Source organism: Sebastes umbrosus, chromosome 20 (genome assembly GCF_015220745.1).
Source record: "Sebastes umbrosus isolate fSebUmb1 chromosome 20, fSebUmb1.pri, whole genome shotgun sequence".
Taxonomy (NCBI): Eukaryota; Metazoa; Chordata; class Actinopteri; order Perciformes; family Sebastidae; genus Sebastes; species Sebastes umbrosus.
Genome location: NC_051288.1, coordinates 9,798,553 through 9,818,538, shown reverse-complemented (window position 1 = coordinate 9,818,538; position 19,986 = coordinate 9,798,553). Strand labels below are relative to the sequence as shown.

At 42.1% G+C, this 19,986-nt stretch overlaps 1 protein-coding gene and 1 non-coding gene across 2 annotated transcripts in view; both read left to right on the top strand.

Annotated features, from left to right (window-relative positions):
- Positions 1-19,986, top strand: part of fam20cb (FAM20C golgi associated secretory pathway kinase b) — a 60,170-nt gene extending 40,184 nt beyond the window's left edge. Inside the window, exons 4-11 of the mRNA XM_037755576.1 lie at positions 9,532-9,624; positions 13,413-13,528; positions 14,233-14,413; positions 14,830-14,939; positions 15,751-15,832; positions 17,127-17,186; positions 17,353-17,503; positions 18,219-19,986. Of these exons, the coding sequence (XP_037611504.1) occupies positions 9,532-9,624; positions 13,413-13,528; positions 14,233-14,413; positions 14,830-14,939; positions 15,751-15,832; positions 17,127-17,186; positions 17,353-17,503; positions 18,219-18,335 (910 nt within the window). The 3' untranslated portion in view covers positions 18,336-19,986. The remainder of the gene's footprint in view (positions 1-9,531; positions 9,625-13,412; positions 13,529-14,232; positions 14,414-14,829; positions 14,940-15,750; positions 15,833-17,126; positions 17,187-17,352; positions 17,504-18,218) is intronic.
- Positions 12,223-12,295, top strand: trnar-ccu. Its single transcript has one exon. It is a non-coding gene; the product is annotated as a tRNA-Arg (tRNA).

Below are 19,986 nucleotides of genomic sequence, written 5' to 3'. Positions count from 1 at the left end.
GGTCATTTCAGAGAGAGAGCGTTCCTATTGGCTGTTCATTCAACGGAGGCAGCTGTCAATCACTCGCAAACTCCCATAAAACGGTCAAACTAGCAGCGCTGATCGAATCAATACTCTGTTACTTTAATGACTATTTCTCGTCTCAAATGTGTTCAGAAACATCTCATAGTGTGCTGTTTAGCTGTAAAATGAAAATGTTTTCTCTGGCTGGTGGGCGGTGCTTGGTATTTCCTCAACTGATATAATTTTACAGCTGAACAGTACACTACAAGATGTTTCTGAAAACATTTTAGGTGAGAAATAGGTATTACAATAGCAGAATTTTGAATCATATTTGATCAGCGCTGCCTAGTTTGACCGTTTGATCGGAGTTTGCGAGTAATTGACAGCTGCTCAGAGAAGGCAAGGCTCCAGCTCCGCTCTGATTGGTTGTTTTCCTCCGGTCTGTAAAATCTTGCAGATGCCATAAGGAGCACCAGAGGACACCAGAGGAGACAGAGGAATTAATCATGTTTGCCCCAATTCGACCAACTGCTGCTTTAATGAAGAATTACTATGCAACAATCAATCGAATATTAAATTATATGACAGGTTTTAATGGAGGGTTTTGATGTTGCTGTGGTCAGGGTGGAGCCCTCATTATGTCAGCAGCAGATTACGTAACTGGTCGATATCCAAATTAAAGATAATACTTGTTGATATGATATGAAAGGCTGACACATTTATTTCAGTTTATTGCACTCCTTCCTTCCATCTGCCCGTCTTTCTTTCCTTTTTTTCCTTTTTCATCTATCTATCTTTATTTTATCCTATCGTTCAGCCTTTCTCTTCCGTCTTTCCTTCCTTCTTTTTTTGTTTCCTTCCTTTTTTAAAACTTTTTCATTCCTCGTTTCCTTTTTTTCTTATTTCCTGCTTTGTCTTTCTTTCTGTCTTTCCTTTCATTTACAGTAATCAGTCCTTTCTTTCCTTCCTTCCTTCTTTCCCTTTTCCTTTTCTTTTTTCCTTCCTTTCTTCTTTCGTCTTTCCTTCCTTCCATGTTTCTTTCTTTCTTTCATCTATCTTTATTTTATCCTATCGTTCAGTCTCTTTCTTTCTGTCTTCCTGTCTTTTTAACTTTTTCTTTCCTTTTTCCTTAATTTCTTTCTCCTTTTCCTTTTTTGTGTTTCATTTGTCCTTCTTTCCTTCCCTCCTTCTTTGCTTCTTCCCTTTCTTCTTTCTGTCTTTCCTTCTTTTCTTTCTTCTGTCTTACTCTGTCCGTCCTTTCGCAGTCAAACACCAAATGTCATCTCCGTGTACCACCTACAGATCACTTACTCATACAAAATAACCTGTCACACTTTCCCATTTGTGCGGCAAATCCTTGTCGCAGACGTATGATTACAGTGGAGGGGTTTCAGCAGCAACAGCGGTAAACGGTAACGCGTTACGTATCGTCGGATGCAAACGTGCAGGTACGCCTGTCTCATATGCTGGTGAAAAGCTTTTTTTCTCAATTTATCAAATGTCATTGCTCGAAAGGTCAACCTTCACATGCGTTATGCTCGATATAAAACAATGTCCCGCCTCCTCTCATCTCCAGTCTCCCTGCGGTGTTTTTTCCGTTTTGTTGACCCGTAGATGGGATTCGCTATCTTACCCTCTCATGCATTTAAAGCTTACCTGCCTCCTCGCAGCTCAGCCACCCCCTCTGGAGGTTTAAAAACCTCTTTCAGGCTGCTTCTGTGTGTGTGTGTGTGTGCATGTACAGTGTGATCCTATATTTGTGTATGGGTATATTACAGATGTGTGTAAGTTTTGTGCGTGCGCTCACTTTGCCATGCCCGTGGGTTTGACGGATGATGTGTGACAAGTGTGTGGAGTCAGCCCTTTGGTGGGAACCCGCCGGGGCTGGAAGATGCCCTTGTCCTTTTATATTTTACAGCATATCTCTTTACTCCTCCTCCACTGTGGCCTACGACCATAGCTATAGGCTTATAGTGATCGATTGGCAGTTTGACTTTGAAACTAGATAAAACTCTCTCCGCTCTATGCCCAGATGCACTGTGACACGCTGATACTTTGAGTATTATGCATCACCTTGGATAAGATATTCGCTCTCTTTGTAAAGTCAAAGGAAACAACATTTTGATGTTTTGTTTCCATAATTTACGAGGATTGTTCAAAAGTGAAGCAGGTCGGACCATGAAAAAGATGAAAAGGAGAAAGAAAATAAAGCTCTCTGTATATTCAGTTGTGTGGAAGGAATTCACAGTGAAATGCTTCATGCATAATGCTGAGCTGTCACAACTTTTGGATTCTTCATAATGGATAACCCCACTCTGTAGCCACTGGGATGCATCGCTGCAAAAAGGGAGACGTGGATTTGGGATGTGAGCATCCAGAAGTGCTCAACTAAAGGAACATTTTGTACATATTTAGAATTTCATTGAATATGATGTGGAACAGCAAGCAAGGTGAACAAGTCGCTACGCTATATAGCGTCACATGTTGGTGGCTGCAAATACCATAAGCGGAGAGAGTTAAAGGAGCACCAGTTTGCACATTAAATTCAGCCTTTGAAAAAAGTTCAATAATGTCCTTCCTAAAAATCTGTGAAAATAACTGACATCTTTGGTTTGCCTAACAAACAGGGCAATGAAGTTTGAACGACGTGGGTATTTACCAGGCAGGAGAAGTGTAATAAAATATGCCTTTGCATTGCATTGTGGGAAATGTAAGAGCCTTACCAGTGGGCAGCCTCCGGGTCTGAAAAGTGAAGCCAATGCGGAAGTGCCTTAAACTTGCATTCTTTCTAATAGCCAGCCCGGGGCGACTCCTCTGGTTGCAAAAAGAAGTCTGATTGTATAGAAGTCTATGAGAAAATGAGCCTACTTCTCACTTGATTTATTACCTCAGGAAACATTGTAAACATGAGTTTATGGTCTCAATCTCTAGTTTCAAGTCTTCTTCAATACAGCATGATGTTCATTTAGTAAATTATGGTCCCCGTTCAGAGTCAAATAGACCATAAAGCAGGGGATGATTTAGGGCGTGGCTACCTTGTGATTGACAGGTTCCTACCACGGCGATGTCCGGTCTGGGAGTTGTCCGTGTTTTCGTCTTAGAACTTTAACCCTTTCACAGTGTGTTTTCAGTTCATGAAAGTTAATTATAAAATTTTTGGTCGCCTAAAAATGTCTTATTCAGCGTTCATTTGTACGTAGCTCCACCCTCTCATGTCACTTCTGGTTGCAAAAACCAAGAAATCAATGCTTCAACACGGCAGTCCACAAACCAATGGTTGACGTCACAGTGACTACGTCCACTTATTATATACAGTCTGTGAGCTTGACCTAAACAAGGTACTGTCGTGCCTTCAGCTGGTACAAAATCATGCCATATTACTCAAGTTTTAACCTCATTGCACTGGTTGCCAGTGAAGTTTAGAGTTGACTACAAGATTTTACTTTTCGTTTTTAAAGCTTTAAACGGGTTAGCTCCAGTACGTCGCCACTGTCCTCCTAGAACACTGAGGTCATCTGATAAGCAGCTGCGTTCCATCCCAGATAGTCGTTTTGGGTGTAAAGGTGACCGTATCCAAGTTGTGGAACTGCTTCCCTCTACATGTTTGATCAGCCCCAACCAATCGAATGTTTCAAATCCAGGCTTAAAAACCCACTTATTTTCTCTTTTAGGTATGTCAATATTTATTTTTTATCATTCAATTTCTGTACTTTTTCCCATTTACTGTGTAAAGTAATTTGGCAAACTGTGGGTTGTTTTCAAAAAGTGCTATATAGTTAAACTGAATTGACTTAAAAGTCAGGATATTTCAGCCTCTATTGCTTTAGTTTTGATCAGTCTGTTTTTTAATCTGTCTCCTGTAAGCCTCACAGCTTTACCAACTGAACTTTGATCCCCAGTTTATCAGCAACCTGATGGTTTTACACTAAAGGGACAAGACATCTACTGTAGTGTTCAGCTTTGCTGTGTGGGAGTACACCTTTCAGTTTCAACAGATAACTGAATGCAGGAAAGTGACCAACACCAGACTTTTATTTGGACAGAGTGAATCTGAGTGTATTTTTTATTTGCAGCTAGAGGCAAAATACATTTTCCTGATTTGATGTCAATAACAGGGCCAACGGAAATGCCTCTTCCTCTCTCTCTCTCTCTCTCTCTCTCTTTCTCCTGATGGTGTTGCAGAGGTCAGCTAGGTAGATTTTCCAGATGCAGCGCTCTCATTCACCTTTATATTCTCACACTGCTGTGTGTTCGCCGATAGACCTCCGCTGCCCCACTGGCTGCTGGGGCCCCTCGGAGCGGAGCCAAGAAACTGTCTGACCTCCCAGTGTAAACTATGTGTTTACAGCGAGGCCAGGGTCACACTGGGCATGCTCGACTCGGTACGTCTCACCTGCTGCCGATAATAAAGGATCTGATGACGGCGTAGACACACGGCTATAGTGGCGCCACCAAACCTTACTTGAAAAACACACTATATCTTCTGTCCTTACATAACAACATTTGGCAGTTCTACTCTGCCTTTGCTAAGGGAAATAAATGTATGCGTCTTCTGGCAGCTTGGTGCAAGATATCTACTTATCATTCAGCATAACTCCGCTGTGGATTTGTAAATATTTTAAAGGTTAAGCTCAACCAGGCAGTCCAAAATGAAAGGGACGAGTAGCTCTTGAGCAAACCAACGTCTTCTGCCCTCCGCTCTGTTTTCTCTGAGCTTACTGCATACTGTGTACTCAAACATTTATAGACTTTATAATGTGGTCATGCATTTATGTATGTTTCCCCATGCCTTACGTTGGCGGCCCAGGCTTCCTTGAAACAACATGCCCCTAATGGTTTGCTTGATCAGAACACGCTCAGCTTTGGCTGAACACAGGTGCTGCTGTTAGAGGATTCAGACATAATGTTACATAACAGCTGCATATCTGTCAGTTCAAAGAACGCTAAGAGACATCCTCTGTTGTTTGTCCCTGGTTATCCTCCCTATTTAACTCCAGAGCCTTTGTCGCACATTTTTGTCTCTTCTCTTTTCTTCTTCTTCCTTTCTTTTTTAGTTCCTGGTCAGTGGGGGGGGCGTCAATGCCGTGCTCTAAATAACTTTATTGACATTTGAATTGGATGTGGATCACGGTAATTATCCAGCCCTTCCTGCTTCCTGGCTGGCATTCAGCGAGAGGAGAGCACCGGTGCAGCCGGGCCACAGGCACAGAAAATTTGTCTCAAATGCAAACACATGCTTGTATTCACATGCTCTCCGCTCATATTAGCATTCACCGACTCACAGAAAAAGCAGTGACACATAACACGCACGCCTCATCGGGTTGTGTTTCGGTGCGTATTGGAGCTTAAGAATAGAAGAGCGAATAAAGCAGCTTATCGTGGTGTCCTCCCCTATAGAGGCAGCGATGTAGTAGGACGATGTGAAGTATGCTTGTGGATTTCTTTAAGGCTGAATGACCATGAATCATTGCACCAGAATGTTTGCTCATGCTTATCCTCCAAGAAATCTCCATGACGACGCTCCTGTACGGTCAGCACAGTCATGATGAAATACTGGCCAGTTAGAGTTCCACTATTAGACATTGTTGTCTGTGGTACTTCAACATAACTGCATGTTTGTGAATATGAATAGATGGATTTTTATTTTACAATACATAATCATGTCAGGCAGTGCTGGAAATCAACTTTCTTGCTCAGATGCCAAGGGAGGGTTTACATAAGAATGTACTTACCTTACTTATATCTGATACATCATATACTACTTCAGACTTCACTATTTAGTATGACTTCCTGGACCCTCCACTGGCAACCTCAAGGTAATAATAAAACTCAAGGAAGTCTCTGTGCTTGGCTAAGAAGACTTTTTTGTAATATGCTAATGTCACTGGGTCTCATATTCATTTTATTATGAATTTACTGAATCTATACCTCTCAGTGCTTACTGGAAACTTTGGGCTATGAGTGTATTTTTGCATGTAAATGTCCTCAGGACTGGACCCTTATCATGCCTGGGAAATTTGGATCAGATCGGACTATGTACAGTGGAGTTACAACAACTTCCTGTTTCATGGCGAATGGCTCAAAATGGCCGCCACGCCACGGTCAGTTCGTTCAGTGAAAACTCACCATTTGAATAACTTTTCATCCTGAAGGTCTTAAGATGGTCCTGACCAAATTTCAAGTCAATCTGATTAAATCTGTAGGAGGAGTTTGTTAAAGTACACGGCCTATAAAACGCTAAAAATGAGCGAAAATCGCACATTCAATTCAAAATGGCTGACTTCCTGTTGAGTTTTGGGCATACCTCCAAGAGGCTTTTTTGTGCGTCCTCACATGTTACATCTCTCTGCCAAATTTCATACATATAGGTGAAACCGGAGCAAGGGGCTCAATTTGTCCAACTTTCTAGGGGGCGCTAGTGAGCCATTTTGCAAAAACCAAGCCCGAGACCCTTAAAATCTCACATTTTTCACCGCGTCTGATAAGTGTGCCAAGTTTAACAACTTTTTGAGCATGTTAAGGTCGTCAAAAAAGGCGATTCATTTGGGAGAAAAAGAATAATTCCTACAGTTTCAATAGGGCCTTCGCTGGCCCGACATTGTCAGTGCTCGGGCCCTAAAAATAAACACAAGTTGTCATTTTTGCCCTTCAGGTTTTGTAACGATTAAACAAACAAAATATAACATGAAATTTGTCAGCTTTCAAGGTTCCGGTAGGCATTTTTTTCTCCTTTTGACGGAGCCAGGCTAGCTGTTTCCCCGTTTCCACTCTTTATGCTAAGCTAAGCTAACCAGCTGCTGGCAGTTTCATATTTAGTGTACAGACATGATAGTGGTATTGATCTTCTCCTCTAACTCTCGGCAAGAAAGCTAATGAGTATATTTCCCAAAATTTCGTGAATTCCTTTAAAGTTGCCATCGACCAGCCAGCAGCCGTTGTCAACTACACAAAACAAAGACAGATAAACATTTCTCAATGGAGAGTGAAGAGCTTCTTAAATATAGTGTTTTTAGCCTTTCAATGATTTCATTAGATATCGGTTTTAATCCCTGCACCTCACACTCACTTCATTTTATATTGGCCCTATACTAATTCCCTTATATCTGGCGGGAAATAACTCCAGGATCTGACTTAGCACAACTGTCCCCATCAATAAACCAGTTGTAGTCACTTCATATGTTGGACTGAATGATACTGTCCAGCTTCACCGGTGTAAATAGACACTTCTCTCCACTTTCAAAGTCAGTATCATTTTTCCTTGATGTGGAGCGAGAGCTGTGTCCCTGAAGCGAGGCTATCCAGGAGAAGAGAGCGATACAATCAACAGTCGGCGCTCGGCTTTTTACCGGCAACGGCCGCGTGGAAGTGAGGGATGAGCAGGAGAGAGGAGAACAGAGTGAGGGGGAACAGAAATACTTTTCTGAAAACATAAAAATGTATCATACCACATTATGATTTTCTGTTTACTTTGGGCAAAACTTCCCCCCTCATCTTTATGCGGCTGTCTGTCAAACGCTCGCTTGGAGATCGAGGATGGAGAAAGATGAGAGAAAGAGCGATAAAGAGAGGAGGAAATTGGGGGAATTTTTAGTGGCTGAGTGTGTTTCTGGGCTCCATGTTGGGTTAGTTAATGACTGGTGCATATGTCAGCCACGCAGCTGTGGAGTTACAATCAGCCAGCCAGCTGAGGAAGGGAGCGACGGATGGAACGGAGAGAGAGAGAGAGAGAGAAAGGGAGAGGCACACACACAGATATAAAGTATTAAGAAGAAAGCAGAGAAAACAGTTCTGCGTGAGGGAGAGCGGAGAAGCAGAGGAGGTGAGATAGAGGATTTTTGAGCAAAATAAACAGAGAGAGGCATCCGGAGGGAATAGAGAGAGAAGGAGAGAAAGAGAGAAGTTGCCAAGATAGTTTCCATTCTTCTCATCCTCCCTCAACTAGCTGAAGCAGAAATGGCAGAGGCTGCAGTCCAAATCATTACACTCAGCTGCCTTCCTGGAAAGTATTTACTGTTGTCAATAAAAAAAAAGCAAAGAGAAGGCAGTGTGTATGAAAGGAAAAATAACTCAAATATGCTGCTCCTCTGTAGAAAGATAGCAACTTGATGAAGGACTGCACTGCTGTTGTTCAAAGACATTAACATATTCTCTACACCCAGCACCTTCTCTGGGACTCTTTTCACCTCCTCGTCCCTTTGACTTTCGCCTTTTCACCCCGTCTGTCCTGCCCCATCCTGGCCGTCTTCCATCGGCTCTGGGATTTAAGCCTTTAAGAGCCTCTTTTCCTTCCAGTAAGAGCTTTGAGGCAGAATGTGTGTGGAAAGCAGTTTTTTGGGGGAAGGATCAGAGCTGGACAGAAATAGGTACAGATCGAGAACAGGAGTGGGCGCTTCAGGAGGAAGTCTCTGACCTTCGATTGTCCCCTTCTTCTTGTCGCCCCACAAAACACCCGACGAGGGCCTCTCTGCGAGGCAAGGACACATGTTTATAGTGTCTTGGTTATTGCTCACAAACGCTGTTTGCAGTAGTAGGTACACAGCTGTAAAGTGTTTTATCACTGACCAGGCTCCTCTGCAGTGAGACATGAAGTTGTGTTGAAGACGCGGATTGATTTGAATCCAACGGACCAAGGTCAATGTGCAGTATACCCAGCAAATACTGTAATATGGAATTCCTGTTAGTGTGTCGTTTTGCTGCTACCTCCATTGTTCTGTGAAATCCAGACCCAAAATTATTATGTTTAAGAAGAAACGATTAGTGATCATCATTTAAGTAATGTGTCAAATGTGAACATTTTCTGGTTTTCTTAGACTTTTATGAAAGTAAATTGAACTGTGATCTTGTGATGGGCATTTTTTTGCCACTGACTGCCACTAGGGGTCACCAAATCTTGATGGGGGGGGTCACAAGGCCTTCTTGATTGTAAGGGCTTTTTTAAAAAACAATATATAGTTGGCCTATATCTCGTTTCATTCATTTCTGTGAAAAAAAACGAAATTAAATTGTTGTTTTTGAAGTTTGACACTAAACTAAGTATGTATGATTGTTAAGAATTAAACGAAAATACATAATACAGACAGAATTGTATTAAAAGTTCATAAAATAAAAACAGGAAAACTCATTTTGATGGAATAATCACAGAAAATCATCTGCTCAAAATTCATCCAAATCACTCCTTTTACACAAACTTCCTGCAGTTATTGCGTTCACTATTTGGGTTAATTGTACAGTTTATCAATCGTTCTGTTCTGTTATTGTTATGCATTGAATATAATATGAAATATCCATAAAATGTGTCCCATAGTCAGGGGTCGTCTAAATGATAGAAAAGGGGTCCCTTAAGGAAAAAGGTTGGGAACTACTGCTATAGACCAAGAAACTAATCGTTAGTGTCAGCTCTAGTTTAATATGTTTCATTATCAGGTGAACACGGAGCCTTTTGCATATTGCTGACTGTCAAAACCTCGGCTTTGCATGCCAGTTATACCTGACTGACCTCTATGCTTTTTTTTCCTTGTGCCTCTGCAGGCAGACCCGGGAGCAGGAGACCCCGCCAGACTTCTTCTACTTCTCTGACTTTGAAAGACACAACGCCGAGATCGCCGCCTTTCATCTGGACAAGTAAGTCAACGTTATGTCTCAGGGGGTGTGTGGTACGTGTTATCTGGGAGGGACATCACATTGTCGTGTCATCGGTCTGTCTTCTCCGCCATTGTTCTTCCCTGTGAAGCAGACTTTACAGCTTGCTGCTACACAAGGACACAATGGAGTGTTCTTTAAAAAAAGGATCAAAATCGATGCGTTACAACCAGAGATATCATCTTTTTTCTTTAGTCCATGCATTGTTCTTCCTTGTCTGGTGGCTACATCACCCTCAGGGGCAGCAGTAGATGTCCGGTTCAGAAACGACCACGATGCTACACACGCTTTCAACTAAATAGAGAGCAAATCCAATGTTCTTGAATCTGCTCTAACTCCTTCAAGCCCAAGTGCTTCTCTCCATCCTGGAGGGTCCAACGTCCTGCCGGTTTGTGTTCCTCCCTGATTGCTAATTTGCTTCTCCTCGTGTCAGCTCATTAACCACTCGGGAGGAACAAAAAAAAAACCTGCAGAATGCCAAGCCAGAACTGGGTACCTTTTTGTTTTACAGTGAAGCTTTAAGATATGTTTGCAAAGTCCTCCCCAAGTATAGCAAAACAGATGTGTGTGTGTGAATGCAGACGGGGACTGCAGGCATATTCATTTATCTCTCTGTGCATGAACGCCCTACATGTACTCCACATTGTTTGTACATTTGCTATTCCTTTTCAGCGTTTTCTGTCCCTCTGAAACTCTTCTTTTTCAAACACAGCGAGCGGTGTGAGCCGGGGCCCCGTACAGTAGAGGGCTGCGAGCTCCGAGAGAGAGGCCATGAGTCATAGAGAATGAATGCCGCCCTCCCGCAGCTAGCATCAAACTGAACAATGACTGCAGCCTCCTTGCTTAGCTAACCACCACGCTCTCTGACTTCACTGCCTTTACAAGGCTAACACTTTATGGCCCGGCCTGCCCCGTCTGCCTGCCACCGGAGACTTTAATGAAAAGAGAAAACCTCACCGGGGCTCTCTGATCGACCAGAGAAAAGCGATGAGTTTCAGAGGCGGCGGCGGCGGCGCTATTAAAAGTCGAGCTGACGTCACCGTGGCTTATTACGAGCAGAGGAAGAGGGCTCGTGTTGTTGTGTGAATGCTGGTGATACAAGATGATTTCTGAGGTCACACACACACGCGTCCATTCACACACACAGTGGGGGCCACACCGGGTAACGATGTTGAATCTGCTTTTCCTTCGGGCACAATGACACAGTTCAGCAGCAATTGCATTAGCAGCAGCTTTCTTCACCAGTCTGCTACACATCTGGTCCTCCTCTACACACACACACACACACATGAAAATACGCTCACATACTCCCGGCATATGTGTGGGTTAAGGGGAAGAGGAGGAAACCAAAGGCATGAAAGGCCCTGTGCCCATTCTAAATATAAGCCAGGAAGGGTTTGCCAAAAGCAGCGCTTTATTTTTTTTCCTCCTTATTTTGTCTGTTCTAAATTAGGGCCTGGCTACAGAGCTGCTGCTGCTGCTGCTGCTGCTGTTGCTGGTGGTGGTGGTGCAGAGGCTTAGGCTACACTGCCTCCCAGGGGGCCCACAGACACACACAGGCTCTTATAAAAAGCAGCATTCGCACCAGCGTGTGCACACATACACACACAGAGCTACTGTCTTTTATATAGGCTACACCGCTGTAAGCATCATTAATTATGTGATTGGATTTAAATGGGATGTGCACTTGGCATTGCTGCATTAGGTGGGGGAAAAAAAAAAAGAGAGCGAGCAGATATAAAGACATGCAAGGGACCAACATGACCTTAAAATATTAAAACCATACAGCTCCAAAACTCCCACTGGCGTCTTATACATTTCTCAGCTGTGAGCATGTGAAATGATGATTCCCTCTGTTAGCGGGGCCTCTCCGTAGTTGAAAATGGCCACCGTGGGAATAAGGTTTATCAAAGGGGACGAGGATGGAAGAAAAAGAGTGATGAACGGAGCAGAAAGCCAGCAGCCCTCTCGCTGTTCCCTTTAGCATGGCAGCCGGCCCGGGCCCAGCAGGCCAGGCTGTGCTGCGCAGCGCTTCATCCTGTGTCCGAGAAAAGAGACTCATTCCGCCCCGCCGCCACGCTACTTGATGGCATCATTTATATGACGAGCTCTCGGGTGAACAGCTCTCTTTCTCCAGCAAGGTTCTCCAACATATCTCTCTCCTCATATTCCCCCGGCTCCATCTTTAATCTCAGTCTCTCTCTTTTCCGCCTCTCTCTGCCCTCAGGCCTCGGCCATTAGGTGTTGTCTGGGCTATCAATTTTTAAAGAGCCCCGTGCTGATGTTGTAGCCCGGTGGTATTGACGACAGGGGGCCCACACATGCATAAAATAGACATCAGGCACGCACACAGGGAGACCGGTCACGCCATCTTTCAGCAAATACCTATATGTCTAAATATTTTAAAACCAGAAAGCTGTGTGGAAGTTAAAAACAGGTTTGATGTAGAATGATAGCCACATAAAAACCATAGAGGTTTACCAGCATGTGGTGCAACTGTCAGGTCAGGACTTGTGTCACAGTGCCCCCTGTTGGCAGTTACCGGGAATTACATGAGTATAGTTTGCTCAATAACTGTCTGCCCCAGTGGCCTAATGGATAAGGCACTGGCCTCCTAAGCCAGGGATTGTGGGTTCGAGTCCCGTCTGGGGTGATGTGTCTTTTCTTACCACATTTAAGAACAGCTCACCCTTGTTGCTACACTGTCAGCTCTTCAGGCGATCATTTAAAACTCTCTAACAGCCTCCAAATGTGTAAAATATTGTTGTTATTGTCAACCGATTGGCAAATTGGCACCATTAAAAGTATGACGAATTAGCTCTTAGCTTTTCCTGTTTGCAGTGTAAACATGGATGTACAGGCAGCTATCACTGGATCACTTTGACACTGCAGAACACTTATAAATGTTATGATTGTCAGGCGAGTTCAGGAGTTATAAGGAGCGATTTTTCTTCAGGGGTGGGGATGCACCGATCCAACATTTTCAGTCCCAATACCAATGGCGATACCTTTGGGTTTGGGTATCTGCCGATACCGAGTACCGATCTGATACCAGTGTTTAATTAATAATCTGTATGTCTCACTGTGTGGAAGTGACTGGGATCATTCTTTTATGTGTAAGACAACATCAGGCTTGATTTAAACATTACTTTCCTAACTTTGTCAAATTAAATGTAACAAATAAATACATTTACTGAATTATTTATTATTAAAATAATAAATCGTACACCAGCAACTCGGTATAAAATCTTCAAAATTAAAAGGAATTACAATTCAGGTGTAAACCTTTTTAATGCAGTAAAAAAATTGGTTAAAATTTAAACAGGAATTCAAATTACAGAATATAATGTATATAGTATATAAACTTAGAATTGAATTAAATAGATCAGTCCCATTGTCATTGATACCCGATCCAGCTATTTGAGTCAGTATCGGCCCGATATCCGATCCGGTATCGTTAACGGTGCATCCTTATTTCTAAGCCGATTTATGGACATTTATTTGTGAGGGAGATATGCTATAGATTATCCTATGAAAGTATATGTCACACTGTATCTAAAAATATGTGTCTCACGTCTGTGTGTTCAGATTTGACTGAGTCATGATTCCGAGAAGGAGTGCGATTTTTGGTGCAAAAATGCGTCAATTGGGTTAAAGTACGTGTAATTGCCTCCATGAGCTGTGCGTACTGTTATAGCCACCGTTTGAAAACTTCTGCTGTATTCTGAAGGCAGATTGTAACCCCCTCAGTATGTGTCTCTGTCCTGTAGGATCCTGGACTTTCGTCGTGTCCCTCCTGTGGCCGGCAGGCTCGTCAACATGACGAAGGAGATCCGAGACGTCACGCGAGACAAAAAGCTCTGGAGGACCTTCTTCATTTCACCAGGTACAAACTGAAAAAACGGCAGAGTTATTGGTTTTCAGAGACACATCTAGAAAGGGAAAAACATTAACCGAGATACCATGATATCAGATTGAATAAAATTGCTGCACAAATTTCAGATCAGTTCTCTTTTTATTTCCTGCTATGTGTACCCCAAAACACACACTGTTTTACACATGCTCTTTTACCACCATCAGTCGAGATTATGTGGGGATTTCTGAAGAAAACAATTAATGAAATACCATCTGTGTTCAGTCTTCAACAATATTTTTTCATCATGCAAAAAGCAAAAATGAACAGTGTTCTTCTTCATAATGTAGAGCAGCAAAGCTAGTTCTGTGCCCTGAATTACTGGGATATTAATTTGCATGGGATTAGTATTATCAGGGGACTCTGGCTTGTGCCAAAGCACGACAGTTAATTAGCGACTGCAACTTTTACATCACATATTATACACATGGAAAACTTTCACAGGCTTAAAAATTACTGACAATCTCAGCAATTAATACAAGTCACTGAATGTCTCCAGGTAATTTTAATCTTGTGAAAAGTGGCCTTTGAATTATGTGGTGTGCATTTCAAAATGGGTCAAAAGACTTGCGTTTAAAGTATTTAACACTGACAACAGTCACTTTATAGCTGTTGTAAACAATGGTTTAACAAAGCAGCCACAACAACGTGTGTTCTTTTTTTTCCCCAAATCCCAGCCAACAACGTGTGTTTCTACGGAGAGTGTTCGTACTACTGCTCCACTGAGCACGCTCTGTGCGGCAAACCGGACCAGATAGAAGGATCCCTGGCCGCCTTCCTCCCAGACCTGGCGCTCGCCAAACGCAAGACCTGGAGGAACCCGTGGAGACGCTCCTACCACAAACGCAAGAAGGCAGAGTAAGAGATCGATCGTGCACTCAGACGGCGCTGCGTTTACTGAATGAAACAGACACTGAGGGATTCACTGTAGGTCCAGCTATCAGAGGATATTTATTACACTCACTGTCAGTTACCAGAGGCAATAACTCACGAGAGCTGAGCGAGAGATCTGTGGTGTAAAAGATATCATGCAAATCAAGTTACAGCTGACTGATATCCAAAAAGAATAAAACAAACTGTACAGATCATGCCACGCAAGGAAACACTTAATTGAAATCTCGTTATGATAAAAAATCCCAAAATCATGTCAAGATTAAATTGGAACAAACGTGTAAAAAAGCAAAAGAAATTGGATTTTGTTGATGTGTTTGCAAAGCACACGCATAAATTAAAAATGCGAGGAAGATGTTTATGTGGTATTTTAAACTCTTCAGGTGGGAGGTGGACCCGGACTACTGCGAGGAAGTCAAACAGACTCCGCCGTATGACAGCGGGACACGACTGCTGGACATCATGGACATGACCGTCTTTGACTTCCTCATGGGTGAGTTTCACTGTCCTGTGGTGGTCTACGCTTACATTGCACAGCAGCTGGATTCTCGCGATGTCACGAGATCACGCGAGAATTGCGGGATCACATAGCGGGTTTCTAGTAATGCGTTTGTATCCGGCAAGCCAGACCACGGACCAGTTAGCATCCTGTGAGGAGCTACTGGCAGGTACGGGTGTGGTTTAGGTGTGTGTAACGCGACACAGAGAGGCGACTATTCGTTCTAAACAACAATAGTTGAAGAGGTTAGTGTAGATGCTGCAATAGCATCAGTTATATCAGAAATGGAGAGTATTTTTTCATTGAAAAAAAGAGCAAAGAATGGCACTGAAGGCTTTTCTCGCTGGAAAACATATTTTCGCTCTTCTCCCGACTGGTTTCGGCAAGAGTTTGATTGACAGATGGTTCATCCAATCAGCTGCCAAGTAGTTTTTGAAAGGTGCCTGCCCTTTTTTCCAAACAGTTTCCAATGATGGCTTCTCTGATGGTTCTGTGTAACAAACCATCTGGTGGGTCAGGTTAGGTCTAAGTGCCATTTCAGAGGTCAATAATGCAAACACACAGTAGGTGTACTACACACTAGGGCTGTCCTTAATACCATCTTTTGGCTTCGTAGCTTCGGTGGGATTTATACATTATTATTAAATAAAAAAATTAAAAACAAAGCATTCCAATAGTTATTTGGAGGTCGAATACCATGGTAACTGTCGAAGCTTTGAAGCATTTAGGTCAACGCTACTACTCACACATATGTGCTCTTTCCATTTCACTCTTGGCTGAATTGCTTACTTGTATTCCATCACAGGGAACATGGATCGCCACCATTATGAGACATTTGAAAAGTTTGGAAATGAGACCTTTATCATCCATCTGGACAACGGCAGAGGGTAAGCCACTGCTGCATTATAACTCAAGAGGTTATAATGCAGAGATTGTCAGACTGATTGTCATTCAGAACTGTGCTGCTGTCTTTATTCCACTCGTTGGTTCCGCTGTAGCGTATTAGTGCATCCACACGAGTAATAACAAATGAGAGCGTTACAAAAGCAAATACATGTGCAGGTGTCTTGAACATGATGTAATGTTCAGAAATTTTAAATAACTTAGAAAATAGTTTTACCACATAAAAATAAAACATATTTTTAAAAAAGCAAGGTCAGATTGGGTGATAAAGAGGTAATTAAACTAAAGAAGCATATCCTGAAGAAAGTGCATGCTGATGGTTATTGGCATACACATTAAAGCTGCAGAAATGGAGCAAATATGATTTAAAAAAGTTATTATTAGTCACTATATCCTGACAGTAGTGCGTAAGATAGGTTATCTGAAAGAAATCTTGTTCCTCCGGTGTCCTCCGGTGCTCCTAATGGCATCTGCAAGATTTCACAGACCGGAGGAAAACAACCAATCAGAGCCGAGCTGGAGCCTTGCCGTCTCTGAGCAGCTGTCAATCACTCGCGAACTCCGATCAAACGGTCAAACTAGGCAGCGCTGATCAAATATGAATCAATATTCTGTTACTGTAATGCCTATTTCTCTCCTCAAATGTTTTCAGAAACATCTTGTAGTGTACTGTTTAACTGTAAAATGAGAAAGTGTGTGACCTGGCAGCCATGTTGAGATCGGTTGAGGAAATACCAAGCACCGCTAGAATTTTTAAAGCCTGAAAACAGAGCCATGATGAGGTGCAGAAATCTAGTTTTCTCTCAGAACACTTGAATTACAATATGCTGAAAGGTTATTATGGAATATTTGCCCAATGATGCCTAAAATATTCTGCCTACTGCAGGTTTAACCTTAACGTGTCGGCAAAGATAGATGCAATTGGAGTGAATGGGGGCTTTAAAAAATGTCAACTTTTGACTTTAATGCTTTACAGTATATAATTCATAAACTGTGTGTCATCATAATGTGCTCACAGTTTCTAAAGTCTGTAATACTGAGCATTTTGAATTGGAGTTTGTACTGTACAATGGCTGAGATATACAGCATACGTCTTTAAATAATGAAAATCAGTAAAAAAAAAAAAAAGAAAATCCACTTTTTCAAGATTAGGAACCTTCATAAAATTACGCATGTATACATATATAAATGATATATGTAACACACAAAAAGTTGCAAACAAACAGCATAGGAAAAAGATTTAGATACCTGTCATCACGCTTCTATCTTTCCCCCTAGCTTTGGAAAGCACTCCCATGACGAGATATCCATTCTGGTGCCGTTGACTCAGTGCTGCAGGTGAGATCTTCTTTGCTGGTGTTTTTTTATGTGGCTTGATAAGAAGGGTGTGATGGTTTTTATTGATCTTTGCTGAGTGCAAAACATAAGGATTTTCACATTATCAGTATTGCCGAGCATATGTGGTATATAACTCTTTTCCCCCGCGGCTGCTCTCTTTCTGCAGGGTAAGGAAGTCGACCCACTTGCGTCTGCAGCTGCTGGCTAAGGAAGAATACAAGCTGTCCATGCTCATGGCAGAATCCCTGGTGAGGGACCGTCTCTTTCCCATCCTCATCCAGCCACACCTGGATGCCATGGACCGGCGACTACGCCAGGTCAGTGCTACGTGCTCATTTTATACTGTGTGCCTGGTGTTTTTTATTTGAAAACTTTAAAGGTCCCATATTATAAAAAAGTGAGATTTTCATGTTTTTTTTATTATAAAGGAGGCTTAAGTCCTATATAAATACTGTGAAAGTATGGAAACACTCAATCAACAGGGAAATACACACAGCCCGTATTCAGAAACTCTGCATTTGAAACAAGCTGTCAGGATTTCTGCCCATTCGTGATGTCACGAATATACAATATTTAGACCCTTGACGCAATTTTAAACGTAAACATTCTAAATGTGTCCCAGTTTATTCCTGGTTGCAGTGTATGTGAATGTCATCAACTGACAGGAAGTACACATGGACCCAAGCTGTTGCCTAGCAACGCAATTCTGTTGCAATTCTGTTACAATTCTGTCAAAATGCGCTAAAACGGAGCGTTTCAGACAGAGGGTAAATACAGGCATATTCAGGCTGACAGTATGAGGAAAATAAAGGTTTTTTTGAACATTACAGCATGTTAACATGTTCTAGTAGAAACACAAAATACAAGTATGAACCTGAAAATGAGCATAATATGGGACCTTTAAAGGAATAGTTCATTAACATTTTGGGATTATGTGTATTCACTTTCTTCTCTCCCAAACATGAAACAGCTTTCTCCTTCATTCAACTATTAAATCTTTTCTCTCGTCTTGTGGTCTTTCATTGACACTAGGTGCTGAACGTGCTGTCAGAATGCATCGAAAAGGAGGGTTACAGTTACGTTGTAGAGGACGACCTCCAGGGGCACCAAGGGATAGACCACGCCCACACCGGCCCACGACGGAGGTAGCTGTCCGGGGGGGGGGCGCTGGCAGCCGGATAGGACTAACTCCCTGGAGATAGGAGATCCATTCTCTTAAAAGTGAACTGGCATCCTGTAACACAGATGAGCTCCGTCCTCAGAGGAGCTTTTTTTTTTGGTTGAACTTACAGGGAAGCCTGAGGTTAATATAAGCTGTCTGGAAAGTGGAAGCCTGCTGGATAGGACCGGACCTTAACAAAACAAGTGCAATGACTTTGAACTGCACACAGATGCTCGCAGGTGACGTCGAAGACTTCTGGATGGATCTGGGGCCGGGTTTCACAAACTAAATTGAACCACCCCCCCCACACATCACCTAGACTCCTTAAAACATCCAACCCGGACTCTAGCATAGGATCACCGCACCGACCCACCGCAGCACTACCAAACCATGAAAGTCTTGCAAGAGACGCCTTCTCTCTGTCTTGTTCAGGACCCTTTTTTTGAATTCAGTGAATTCTGAGGGACTCGTAAAGAAACCTCCCGACGTCCCCTCTTCCCTCTCTCTTCACAAGCTGAATTATGTGTTTCTACGTAACGTTGGTATTGCAAGTGTTTCGGTTGAACATTCACGGTAGAGGAAGAGGAAGCGGAGGGTTGACTTCCTGTTGTCTTAATTATCAAAAATGATGTTTTATTGATTTGCTGAAAAAATGTTTTATTGCATAGTGTCTTTTTTTATTTTTTATTTGATTTCTCTTGAGCTTTCTATCATCGGTATTCAAGATGGAAAATATTTGATTGGAGTGCAGGTTTACTCCTGGATTTGTCTGTTAATTTCGCCCATAAATGTTACTTGTACTTGAGAGAGTATTTATTAAAATTCGTATTTATTATTTGAAATGAATACTAATCACTTTCTGTTACAGTAAAAAATGAACTGTTGGATTTACATCACAGTGGTGCACTTCCTCATTTGTCCAAAAGAGGGCAAACTGAGCATGTGCAAAAGAAGCTGCCAGGTCCGTGCCTCCATATTTCACCCCATTTCAAGTATCAAGCTCCTCCGCAAGTATTGGTTAGATTCAAATGTGTTTACAACATTTAATCCGACTACTGTTTTATTCTTTCAGATATGAGGTTAGAGTTATGGTACCAAAAGCCAAATGTGACACTAATAGTTTTATATTATTGTTTCTTTGTAATATATTTGATGTCCAGATGTTGCTGTTGTGGAGAGATTATTTTTCAGGATGTATATTTCATTCATCACCAACAGCTGATAGCTTTTAACTGTTGGTGTCAACGATTCAGTCGCTGGCTGAAAGTTAATATATACAGTAGGATAAATCTAGTGCCTGTGCAATGATAGAAATACTTGAATGTCTGGTTTCATAGCAGAAAGGTTTGAACTCCTCCCGGGTACGAGCTATAGCTGAGATACGGAGGTCTTACATATATGTGTGTGCTGACTCCCATCTGTTCCATAAGGGTTTTATTACATAGTCCTGTGTCAGGTCAGTACGGTGTGTATGGACGTATGAGTGGATCCATGGAGAACCTTAACATGATGTGTTCTTAAAGTGAAAATGCTTCTTTTTTTTTTTTTTTTAATTCAACTCATTGTTTCTGTGGATTTTTTTTTAAATTTCTTTGCATCATGGTAAAAGTGCAATAAAACAAAATAAGCAGAATATTA